The 13,295-nt window shown below is 45.1% G+C and overlaps 1 protein-coding gene across 1 annotated transcript in view; it reads right to left on the reverse strand.

The window, feature by feature from the left end:
- LOC129815415 (E3 ubiquitin-protein ligase MARCHF9-like) overlaps window positions 1-13,295 on the reverse strand; it is a 45,960-nt gene that overhangs the window by 3,804 nt on the left and 28,861 nt on the right. Inside the window, exon 2 of the mRNA XM_055869214.1 lies at window positions 809-964. Coding sequence (XP_055725189.1) covers window positions 809-964 — 156 coding nt within the window. The remainder of the gene's footprint in view (window positions 1-808; window positions 965-13,295) is intronic.

The following is a 13,295-nucleotide window of genomic DNA, read 5'->3' on the forward strand; positions in this document are numbered from 1 at the left end:
GGCAGTACTTGTAGACACACAAAACATTAGATTTGATATGGAACTCCTGAGGTACGGGGCAGTACTTGTAGACACACAAAACATTAGATTTGATATGGAACTCCTGAGGTACGGGGCAGTACTTGTAGACACACAAAACATTAGATTTGATATGGAACTCCTGAGGTACGGGGCAGTACTTGTAGACACACAAAACATTAGATTTGATATGAAACTCCTGAGGTACGGGGCAGTACTTGTAGACACACAAAACATTAGATTTGATATGGAACTCCTGAGGTACGGGGCAGTACATGTAGACACACAAAACATTAGATTTGATATGGAACTCCTGAGGTACGGGGCAGTACTTGTAGACACACAAAACATTAGATTTGATATGGAACTCCTGAGGTACGGGGCAGTACTTGTAGACACACAAAACATTAGATTTGATATGGAACTCCTGAGGTACGGGGCAGTACATGTAGACACACAAAACATTAGATTTGATATGGAACTCCAGAGGTACAGGGCAGTACTTGTAGACACACAAAACATTAGATTTGATATGGAACTCCTGAGGTACGGGGCAGTACTTGTAGACACACAAAACATTAGATTTGATATGGAACTCCTGAGGTACGGGGCAGTACTTGTAGACACACAAAACATTAGATTTGATATGGAACTCCTGAGGTACGGGGCAGTACTTGTAGACACACAAAACATTAGATTTGATATGGAACTCCTGAGGTACGGGGCAGTACTTGTAGACACACAAAAACACGCAAGCACACACGCATACACACACAGACACACACTGTACCTGCAGTGGGTTCTTGGTGCTGATGGCCAGGACCTGGTACTTGAAGTAGCAGAGCTCACAGCTCCAGGAGCCTCTCTCGCTTATCCAGCGGATGAGGCAGGGCTGGTGGGTACAGCGCACAGATCCGTCACAACGACACGGGCTCAACAACTCCCCCTGCAGGAGACAGAGAAGGAAACAGAGAGTCTTCAGTTAAATCTCTATATATATCTCCTGAAGGCATGGGCAACAACTCCAATATTTTGATCCTAAACTTTTGATCCATACCAGCACTAGAATACCTGATTCAGCTAAGCATGGTGTGGATGATTACTAGATTTATTGAATCCAGTCTGTTAGTAAAGGGTTGCTAGAAGCCTGCAAACCCTGGGACCAGGCACTACCCAGCTAACAATTCTAGCACAGGAGGCTGCTGAAGGGAGGACGCCTCATAATAATGGCTGGAATGGAGTGAATGGAATGGTATCAAACACATGGAAACCATGTGTTTTATGAGCTCGATGCCATTCCATGAATTCCATTCCAGCCATTACTGTGACCCCATCCTCCGCAAGGTGCCACCAACTTCCTGTGAATTCTAGGGAGAGAGAACATTTTTGTAATGTTACCCATAACGTTCCCCTAATGTTTGAGTGTCCAGTTTAGCAATTGTTAAGGGAACATTCTATCTATGTTAGCAAAAACCTTCTGAGAACCTTTCTATATAACTTATCTAGAATGTGGTTACAATGTTCTCAGAATAAACAACATTAATGTCATAGACATTTTATGGAATGTTGCAAGAACACTCCTGTGTCCAGTTTTCTAAGTGTTAGGAGAATATTCCATCAACGTCACAAACATACACTACTAAAGTATGTGGACACCTGCTTGTCGAACATCTCATTCCAAAATCATGGGCATTAATATGGAGTTGGTCCCCCCTTTGCTGCTATAAACAGCCTCCTCTCTTTTGGGAAGGCTTTCCACTAGATGTTGGAACATTGCTGCGGGGACTTGCTTCCATTCAGCCAAAAGAGCATTAGTGAGGTCGGACACTGATGTTGGGCGATTAGGCCTGGCTCACAGTCAGCGTTCCAATTCATCCCAAAGGTGTTTGATGGGGTTGAAGTCAGGGCTCTGTGCAAGCCAGTCAAGTTCTTCCACACCGATCTCGACAAACCATTTCTATATGGACCTCACTTTGTGCACGGGGGCATTGTAATCCTGGAACAGGAAAGGGCCTTCCCCAAACTGTTGCCACAAAGTTGGAAGCACAGAATCGTCTAGAATGTAATTGTATGCTGTAGCGTTAAGATTTTCCTTCACTGGGACGAAGGGGCCAAGCCCGAACCATGAAAAACAGCCACAAACCATTATTCCTCCTCCACCAAACTTTACAGGTGGCAAATTGGGGCAGGCAGTGTTCTCCTGGCATCCGCCAAACCCAGATTCCGCCAAACCCAGATTCACCCAACTGCCAGTTGGTGAAGCGTGATTCATCACTCCAGAGAACACATTTCCACTGCTCCAGAGTCCAATGGTGGTGAGCTTTACACCACTCCAGCCGACACTTGGCATTGCGCATGGGGATCTTAGACTTGTGGCCATGGAAACCCAATTCATGAAGCTCTCAACGAACAGCTCTTGTGCTGACGTTGCTTCCAGAGGCAGTTTGGAACTTGGTAGTGAGTGTTTAATCTGAGAGACGCACTACGCACTTCAGCACTCGCCGGTCCCGTTCGGTGCGCTTGTGTGGCCTATCACTTTGTTGCTGAGCCGTTGTTGCTCCTTGTTTTTTCCACTTCACAATAACAGCACTTACAGTTGACCGGGGGCAGCTTTAGCAGGGCAGCAATTGGACGAACGGACTTGTTGGAAAGGTGGCATCCTATGAAGGTGCCACTTTGAAAGTAACGGAGCTTGGAGATTGTATAGCAGTGTGCCCAATTTTATATATCTGTCAGAAATGGGTGTGGCTGAAATAGCCGAGTCCACTAATTTGAAGGGATGTCCACATACTTTTGTATATATAGTGTACATAGAACATGGTTGCCATGTTCTCAGAATGTAAAATATTAAAGTTCTAGACACGTTTCATGGGAACTTCACAAAAACATTTGTGCATCAGTTGTCAGTTGTCAGGACGTCCCCTGATTTTCTACATTGTAGAATAATAGTGGAGACATCAAAACTATGAAATAACACATATGGAATCATGTAGTAACCAAAAAAGTGTTATATTTGAGATTCTTCAAATAGCCACCCTTTGGCTTGATGACATCTTTGCACACTCTTTGCATTCTCTCAACCAGATTCACATAGAATGCTTTTCCAACAGTCTTGAAGGAGTTCCCACATATGCTGAGCACTTGTTGGCTGCTTTTCCTTCACTCTGCACCCCAACTCATGCCAAACCATCTCAATCTGGTTGAGGTCAGAAATTGTGGAGGCCAGGTCATCTGATGCAGCACTCCATCACTCTCCTTCTTGGTCAAATAGCCCTTACACAGCCTGGAGGTGTGTTGGGTCATTGTCCTGTCAAAAAACAAATGATAATCCCACTAAGCCCAAACCAGATGGGATGTCATATCGCCGCAGAATGCTGTGGTAGCCATGCTGGTTAAGTGTGCCTTGAATTCTAAACAAATCAGACAGTTCCAGCAGCAAAGCACCCCCTCACCATCACACCCCCTCCTCCATGCTTCACGGTGGGAATCATTCATGCAGAGATCATCCGTTGACCCACACAGCATCTCACAAAGACACAGCGGTTGGAACCAAAAATCTCCCATTTGGACTCCAGACCAAAGAACAAATTTCCACCAATCTAATGTCCATTGCTCGTGTTTCTTTGCCCAAGCAAGTCTCTTCTTATTATAGGTGTCCTTTAGTAGTGGTTTCTTTGCAGCAATTCAACCATGAAGGCCTGATTCACATTGTCTCCTCTGAACAGTTGATATTGAGATGTTTCTGTTACTTGAACTCTGTGAAGCATTTATTTGGGCTGCAATTTCTGAGGCTGGTAACTCTACTGAACTTATCCTCTGCAGCAGAGGTAACTCTGGGTCTTCCTTTCCTGTGGCGGTGCTCATGAGAGCCAGTTTCATCATAGCGCTTGATGGTTTTTGCGACAGCACTTGAAGAAACTTTCAAAGTTCTTGAAATTTTCCAGATTGACTGACCTTCAAGTCTTAAAGTAATGATGGACTGTCACTTCTCTCTATTTATTTGAGCTGTTTTTGCCATAATATGGACTTGGTCTTTTACCAAATAGTGCTATCTTCAGTATACCCTCCTACCTTATCACAACACAACTGATTGGCTCAAATGCATTACGATGGAAAGAAATTCCACTATTTAACTTTTAACAAGGCACAGCTGTTAATTGAAATGCATTCCAGGTGACTACCTCATGAAGCTGGTTGAGAGAATGCCAAGCGTGTGCAAAGCTGCCATCAAGGCAAAGGGTGGGTAAAATATATTTTGATTTGTTTAACACTTTTTTGGTTACTACATGATGTGTTATTTCATAGTTTTGATTGTCTTCACTATTATTATACAATGTAGAAAATAGTAAAAAATAAAGATAAACCCTTGAATGAGTAGGTGTTGACCTGTAGTGTATTTGGCCATATCCCGTAACACTCGTGGCATGAACATTTATTTTCACTTTTTGCAATGTAAAAATTCTAATAAAAGCGATCAAAGTGAATTTGAGTTGCCTCTTCGTTAATTCTCCTGCCCCCACAAAAAAACGTAACGTGATAAAGTAGATTTTCAGCCAGGGCCTAAACAGCAGCACCCCTGATGAATTTATATACATTTCCCAAAATGATAGAAGTACTGCTTTGTTCAGAAATAAATGAAAACATTCAAAATAGCCTACTACACCATGAGAAGGCCTATAATTTAGCCACAGAGGATCAATAGCTTTTTTTATTTATTGCCTAGCTGTTGATTGTAGCCTACAGTCGGGAACGCGCTGCATATCTGTCAGTAGAAAAACAACAACAAAAAAGGTTTTTCGCAATATTTCTAATACAATCAGTGGCGACCAATCATTCATAAAAAAATTTAAAAAAGCATATTCATTTTCCATTAATACGTGTCACATACCAGTTTGCAAACAATGTAAAAAATAAATAAAAAACTAAACATAATTTAGTTAATAAAGCCACATACAAACATGGTCTAATGTTTGCTTTCTTGAGTAAGGCAGCTCAAAAATGCAGGCGTTTCAGCCTAGCTCAGTGCTTTCTGTGATGGTGGGGTTGGAAGGGAAATACGGAGCGTAGGGGTTGGCTATGTTCTCTAGTTGCACCGTGATTGGCTCAGTGTTCTGTCACTCATGGGGACACTATATCACCACAAAATCAACATGGAGAGCTCGAACATTTAAGCCCCTTGAGTGCTGCCATAGAGTTACATTAGAAGTGCCCATACAAGAAGGCTCAAGGTCATTGGCCACAGATAAAATGATATCAAATAACGTAATATGTACAGTAGCTTTGATTGGACTGATCATGTCATGTCATACTTTCAAAATCTTAGCTAGCAGTCATCATCATGAATCAAGTCGACAATCTACTGGCAAATCCTTTTCAACCCCGAGAAATTATGAAGATAAATTATAGATAAAACGTATCGGTGCTCATCGGCCATTGGACATAAACATTACACAACAAGTTAGAAATCGCAAATTTAACAATGAGTGGTTTGGAAGGAATCTGTGGCCAACTGCAAGCATTGCAAAGCAATCACTAGCCTGCTATTCAGTGGATTGGATGTTTGGTCCAAGTCCGGGTTTAATTATTATTATTATTTTATTTTTATTGAACCTTTATTTAACTAGGCAAGTCAATTAAGAACAAATTATTATTTATAATGATGGCCTATCCAGGCCAAACCCGGACGATGCTGGGGCAATTGGGCGCTGCCCTATGGGACTCCCAATCACGGCCAGATGTGATACAGCCTGGATTTCAACCAGGGACTGTAGTGACGCATCTTGCACTGAGATGCCTTAGACCACTGCGTCACTCGGGAGCCCTCAAGGGTCTCTTTTCCAAGCTTAAAAGGATAAACATTCAACGTTGGCCGTGCTGTCATTCCAGCATGACTTTTGCCGCTTTCAAAACAACTGGAAACTCTGGGAAATCTGACTTCAGTTGAGTTCATGACAGCTATGAAATTGGAAAAAAAACGAGCTCCGACTGGGAAAATACATTTTGAACGGTGATCCAACTTGCAATTCCAAGTCGGGATCTGGGCCTCTTTCTAGAGCTCCGACCTCAAATCAAATTGTATTTGTCACATGCATCAAATACAACAGGTGTAGACCTTACCGTGAAATGCTTACTTACAAGTCCTTAACCAACAATGCATTTTTTCGAAAAATAAGAGTTAAGAAAAAAATTGTTACTAAATAAACTAAAGTAAAAAATAAAAGAGCAACAATGAATTAACAATTACAAGGCTATACACAGGTACCGGTACCGAGTCAATGTGCGGGTGTACAGGATCACTAACATCATGTTTCAATCTTGTTTTCCAAGTTCCCAGTTGTCTTGAAAACACCAAAAAATTCAGAGAATGCCAGACTGTGAAGACAAAGTTTGGACCGAAGGACCGCCGCACCACCTTCCTGTTCAAGTGAGCACAGCACAACAAGGTGAGTCCAAAAATGTATTGTATGATGCGGCATAAATGATGTAAATTATATACTGTAGCAAAGAAAGTAATACTAAGTGTATGTTGTGTAGTAAGCTGTTCGTAGCCTATGTGCCTACCCCTCATAATTTAGCCTACTGTTCTTCTGACTTGGTGGAGCACATGTAGCCTATAGCCTGTTTTAGAGAAATATCATCATCGGATTCTGTAAGAGCTTTCATTGTTTGCTTATATGCCCCCTGTCACGTTCCTGACCTGTTTTATGTTATTTTTGTATGTGTTTAGTTGGTCTGGGCGTTAGTTGGGGTGGGCATTCTATGTTTTGTGTTTCTATGTTTAGGTCACTCGTAATTAGTCTTATATGGTTCTCAATCAGGGACAGGTGTTTGACGTTTTCCTCTGATTGAGAACCATATATAGGTTGGCTGTTCACACTGTTTGTTTGTGGGTGATTGTCTTCCGTGTCTGTGTCTGCGCACCACACGGGACTGTTTCGTTTGTTCGTTCGTTTTGATGTAGTCTGTTCCTGTTCGTGAGTTCTTCGTGTAGTTATGTAAGTTCCATGTTCAGGTCTGTCTACTTCGTTTTGTTGTTTTGTAATTTTCCAAGTGTTTTTCGTGTTTGTCGTTGTCTTTCAATAAATTCATTATGTATTCACAACCCGCTGCATTTTGGTCCTCCGATCCTTCTCTCCTCTCCTCCTCTGAGGAGAAGGAAGATCTCGACATCCGTTACAGTATCACCAACCTAGGACCAAGCGACGGGGGAGAGCGCAACAAAGAAACCAGGACTCGTGGACATGGGAGCAGATATTGAATGGAGAAGGACCCTGGGCTAAGGCAGGAGAGAATCGCCGCTCTCAGGAAGAGAGGGAGGCAGCTAAAGCCCAGGAGCGGTGGTATGAGGAGGCAGCAAGGAGACGTGGCTGGAAGCCTGTGAGTAAACCCCAAAAAATTTTTGGGGGGGGGCTAGAAGGGAGAGTGGCGAAGTCAGGTAGGAGACCTGCGCCCACTCCCTGTACTTACCGTGGAGAGCGAGAGTACGGGCAGACACCGTGTTACGCAGTAGAGCGCATGGTGTCTCCTGTACGTGTGCATAGCCCGGTGCGGGTTATTCCACCTCCCCGCACTGGCAGGGCTAGATTGAGTATTGAGCCGGAGGTCATGAAGCCGGCCCTACATATCTGGCCACCAGTACGTCTCCTCGGGCCGGCTTACATGGCACCAGCCTTACACATGGTGTCCCCGGTTCGCCTACATAGCCCGGTGCGGGTTATTCCACCTCCCCGCACTGGTCGGGCGACTGGGAGCATACAACCAGGTAAGGTTGGGCAGGTTCAGTGCTCAAGGGAGCCAGTACGCCAGCACGGTCCGGTATTTCCGGCGCCATCTCCCCTCCCCAACCCAGTACCACCAGTGCCTACACCACGCACCAGGTTTCCAGTGCGTCTCCAGAGCCCTGTTCCTCCTCCACGCACTCTCCCTGTGGTGCGTGTCTCCAGCCCAGTGCCTCCAGTTCCGGCACCACGCATCAAGCCTCCTGTGCGTCTCCAGAGCCCTGTACGCACTGTTCCTTCTCCCCGTACTCGCCCTGATGTGCGTGCCCTCAGCCCGGTGCCACTAGTGCCGGTACCACGCACCAGGCCTATAGTACGCCTTGAGAGTCCAGTGTGCCCTGTTGTTGTTCCCCGCACTAGCCTGAAGGTGCGTGTCTTTAGCCCGGTACCTCCAGTTCCGGCACCACGCACTAGGCCTACAGTGCGTCTCAGCCGGCCAGAGTCTGCCATCTGCCCAACGGCGCCTGAACTGCCCGTCTGCCCAACGCCGTCTGAACTGTCCGTCTGCCCAACGCCGTCTGAACTGTCCGTCTGCCAAGCGCCGCATGAACTGCCCGTCTGTACTGAGCCGTCAAAGCCGCCCGTCTGTACTGAGCCTGCAAAGCCGCCCGTCTGCCATGAGCCTTCAGAGCCGTCCGCCAGACAGGAGCCGCTAGAGCCTTCCGCCAGACAGGAGCCGCTAGAGCCTTCCGCCAGACAGGATCAGCCAGAGCCTTCCGCCAGACAGGATCAGCCAGAGCCTTCCGCCAGACAGGATCAGCCAAAGCCGTCAGCGAGCCATGACCAGCCAAAGCCGTCAGCAAGCCATGACCAGCCAGAGCCGTCAGCGAGCCATGACCAGCCAGAGCCGTCAGCGAGCCATGACCAGCCAGAGCCGTCATCCAGCCATGACCAGCCAGAGCCGTCATCCAGCCATGACCAGCCAGAGCCGTCATCCAGCCATGACCAGCCAGAGCCGTCATCCAGCCATGACCAGCCAGAGCCGTCATCCAGCCATGACCAGCCAGAGCCGTCATCCAGCCATGACCAGCCAGAGCCGTCATCCAGCCATGACCAGCCAGAGCCGTCATCCAGCAATGACCAGCCAGAGCCGTCATCCAGCCATGACCAGCCAGAGCCGTCATCCAGCCATGACCAGCCAGAGCCGTCATCCAGCCATGACCAGCCAGAGCCGTCATCCAGCCATGACCAGCCAGAGCCGTCATCCAGCCATGACCCGCCAGAGCCGTCCTCCAGCCAGGATCCGCCAGAGCCAGCCTGCCAGGATCCGCCAGAGCCAGCCAGCCAGGATCCGCCAGAGCCAGCCAGCCAGGATCCGCCAGAGCCAGCCAGCCAGGATCCGCCAGAGCCAGCCAGCCAGGATCCGCCAGAGCCAGCCAGCCAGGATCCGCCAGAACCAGCCAGCCAGGATCCACCAGAGCCAGCCAGCCAGGATCCGCCAGTCACTGCCCCTCATTCTGGTGTTGCCCCTCATTCTGGTGTTGTCCCTCATTCCGGTGTTGCCCCTCATTCCGGTGCTGCTCCTTATCCTGGTGATGCCCCTTAATTTAGGTGGGGTTGTTTGGAGGGTGGTCATTGTGAGGTGGATAAAGAAGCGGGGATTTATTATGGTGGGATGGGAACCACGCCCAGAGCCTGAGCCACCACCGTGGACAGATGCCCACCCAGACCCTCCCCTAGACTTTTGGTGGTGCGTCCGGAGTTCGCACCTTGAGGGGGGGGTTCTGTCACGTTCCTGACCTGTTTTATGTTATTTTTGTATGTGTTTAGTTGGTCTGGGCGTGAGTTGGGGTGGGCATTCTATGTTTTGTGTTTCTATGTTTAGGTCACTCGTAATTAGCCTTATATGGTTCTCAATCAGGGACAGGTGTTTGACGTTTTCCTCTGATTGAGAACCATATATAGGTTGGCTGTTCACACTGTTTGTTTGTGGGTGATTGTCTTCCGTGTCTGTGTCTGCGCACCACACGGGACTGTTTCGTTTGTTCGTTCGTTTTGATGTAGTCTGTTCCTGTTCGTGAGTTCTTCGTGTAGTTATGTAAGTTCCATGTTCAGATCTGTCTACGTCGTTTTGTTGTTTTGTAATTTTCCAAGTGTTTTTCGTGTTCGTCGTTGTCTTTCAATAAATTCATTATGTATTCACAACCCGCTGCATTTTGGTCCTCCGATCCTTCTCTCCTCTCCTCGTCCGAGGAGGAGGAAGATCTAGACATCCGTTACACCCCCTTTATTTATCCTACGGTTCTGACTTAGCGTACAGAGAACACTGTAAGAACCGCCCATGCTCTGAAGTCTGTCGCTGTACATTTCAAAAGTGCTGAACAAATAGTTATATTGACTACGTCCGTCCTAGCTCACTCATTAATGTCTTAATCGAAATTACAGATTGCCTTTTATCCGCTCGTCGTCCCCTTATGCCATAGTTTGTACATCTCAATTCTCAGTAGAATCCACATTTGTTTCAGCAAGTCAGCCATTTTTTTAAAAGGCAGTAAATAAGGCTGAATTAAATGTTTCGCTGCCAGACAAGGCAGCTAAAACAGTGGTAAGGTGTTGGGACTGCTGATGTGACTCTGCTGTTGGGATAGCTTTATGTAGACCCTAACAGCTTGTGGGCACAGTTTTTCACTGTTATAGTGCAATTAATGTATTGTTTAGTGTTGTGCAGGGACATTGCTGGCATGTATAAAAAGAAATTGAATGGAAGTTTGCCCCACCAATATTTTTCCACATTTTGTTATATTACAGCCGTATTCTAAAATGTATTCAATTGTTATTTTCCTTCTCTAATCTATCTACACAGAATACCCCTTAATGACTAATAAAAAACACAAAACTGAAATATTCCATTTACACAGTTTGAGGTCCTGAGCTCTCTGGAACAGGTTTTCATCAAGGGTCTCTCTGTACTTTGCTCCATTCATCTTTCCCTCGATCCTGACTAGTCTCCTAGTCCCTGCCACTGAAAAACATCCCCACAGTATGATGCTGCCACCCCCATGCTTCACCATAGGGATGGTGACAGGTTTCTTCCAGACGTGACGCTTGACATTCAGGCCAAAGAGTTCAATCTTGGATTCATCAGACCAGAGAATCTTGTTTCTTTAGGTGGCTTTTGGCAAACTCCAAGCGGGCTGTCATGTGCTTTTTACTGAGAAGTGGCTTCCATCTGGCCACTCTACCATAACGACCTGTTTGGTGGAGCACTGCAGAGTTGGTTGTCCATCTCGAAGATTCTCCCATCTCCACAGAGGAACTCTGGAGCTCTGTCAGAGTGACCATCGGGTTCTTGGTCACCTCCCTGACCCGGCCAAAATTGCTCAGTTTGGCCGAGTGGCCAGCTCTAGGAAGAGTCTTAGTGGTTCCAAACTTCTTCCATTTAAGAATGATGGAGGCCACTGTGTTCTTGGAGACCTTCAATGCTGCAGACATTTTTTGGTACCCTTCCCCAGATCTGTGCCTCGACACAATCCTGTCTCGGAGCTCTACGGACAATTCCTTCGACCTCATGGCTTGGTATTCGCTCTGACATGCACTGTCAACTGTGGGACCTTATATAGACAGGTGTGTCCCTTCTAAATCAAGTCCAATCAATTGAATTTACCACAGGTGAACTCCAATCAATTTGTAGAAACATCTCAAGGATGATCAATGTAACCAGGATGCACCTGAGCTCAATTTAGAGTTTCATAGCAAAGGTTCTGATGACATATTTTTTATTTTTAATACATTTGCAGAAAAAAAACAGTTTTTGTTTTGTCATTATGGGTTATTGTGTGTAGATTGATGAGTCAAATGTTTTATTTAATCAATTTTAGAATAAGGCTGTAACAAAATGTGGAAAAAGTCATGGGGTCTGAATACTTTCCGAATACGCTGTACATGCTAAAATCACCATTGAATCCAATCGAGGGATAACACAGGTTAGAAAGCAAATGGCTACTGCTGAAAAGAGAAGAGTCTATGCTATGTGTCTCCACACAGCTAGGCCTAGGCTATTGATGGATTCAAGACAAGGTTGTTTTTATTGATCTCAAATTCTCAATTTGTCAGTCAATGTAGCCTGCCATTTGGATCATTTTTGCGGTATTAAAAAATATTCTGCCATTGTCTCCAGTCATGTAAAATGACGTAGAATTGCATGAAATGCGTTTAGAAAAGGCCAACATTTTCCCAGAACGTAGGCTAATAAAAATGTTCCCCATGCTTGCAACTTCTGTAAGTGCCTCTACTCTACTGCTCTATGTCACTACGCAAATGTGATGATATGCATGCAATGCTTTATTATAAAGGTGATTTTGTTTTCTCATGCGTTCCGGTACCTCAGCACTCCCGAGGTCACCGCCCTCTCACGTTCACTTTTTGTTCCGGCACCTCCCGTTTTACAAATTAAGCACTGGGGATACTCACACACACACACACACACACACACACACACACACACACACACACACACACACACACACACACACACACACACACACACACACACACACACACACACACACACAGTGTTTTTAACATACAGTGTTTTCAACTTACATACTTGACACATTTTGACATACATTAATACATTGTGCATGTACATATTTTACAGTAATAGTTGGAATAGTATTTTTATTGGAATTTCGCAATTTTCTCCCACATTAAGAGATACAGTAACAAAGATACAATTAAAATAACAAAGAACAAAAATTAAATTAACAGACAGACAGAAATTAAACACACATTTTTAAATAAAGGAATTATGTGAAATACATGGAACGTACAGTGTAATCCTGAGACATGTAAACAACCACCATTCTAAGAAAATCCTTGCAGCTTAATAGCTGATAAATCAGGTTCTAGGTAAATAAAATAATGTCCCCAAACTTTGTAGAACTTGTCTATTTTAGAATGTAATGTACAAGTCAAATATTCAAATGGAGCCCATTCAAATATTATCTTACGCTAATCTTTAATAGAAGAGACCTTGTCACTAATCAACTGTAAGAGGATGTTTTTCCTCGCTGCGAAGGTAAGGATGTTGTAAAGCCTCCTCTTACCCACAGAAGTAACATGACTAGTAGGGAGACCTAACAGCAAAGAAACTGGGTCCAATTCTAGGTCGGCCCTAGGATTTCTTGAAGAACATTAGACCAGTACCTTTGTAATTTGGAACATGACCAAAAAACAATGTGTTAGGGTGCCTGTATCAGTTTTGCATTTAAGACACTGATGAGAAGAGGAAGAGGGGCTTAAAGCATGTCTGTGATTCTGGGATCTATGCAGTCTTTGTACTATTCTTAATTGGATTGCTCTAGTACGATTACAGATAATGTTTTTGCATATCGCCAAATGTCCTCCCACGTCACCTTGTCAATAGTAGCAGACAATTCTTTCTCCCGCACTCGCTTGACCCCCTGTGTGTCAACAGTAGAAAAGGACCTTAAAGCATCATAAAATATACTTACAGACATTTTCCTTTGTAAGAAAAAAAACATTATTTCAATGACAGAC

Source organism: Salvelinus fontinalis, chromosome 18, assembly GCF_029448725.1.
Source record: "Salvelinus fontinalis isolate EN_2023a chromosome 18, ASM2944872v1, whole genome shotgun sequence".
Lineage (NCBI taxonomy): Eukaryota > Metazoa > Chordata > Actinopteri > Salmoniformes > Salmonidae > Salvelinus > Salvelinus fontinalis.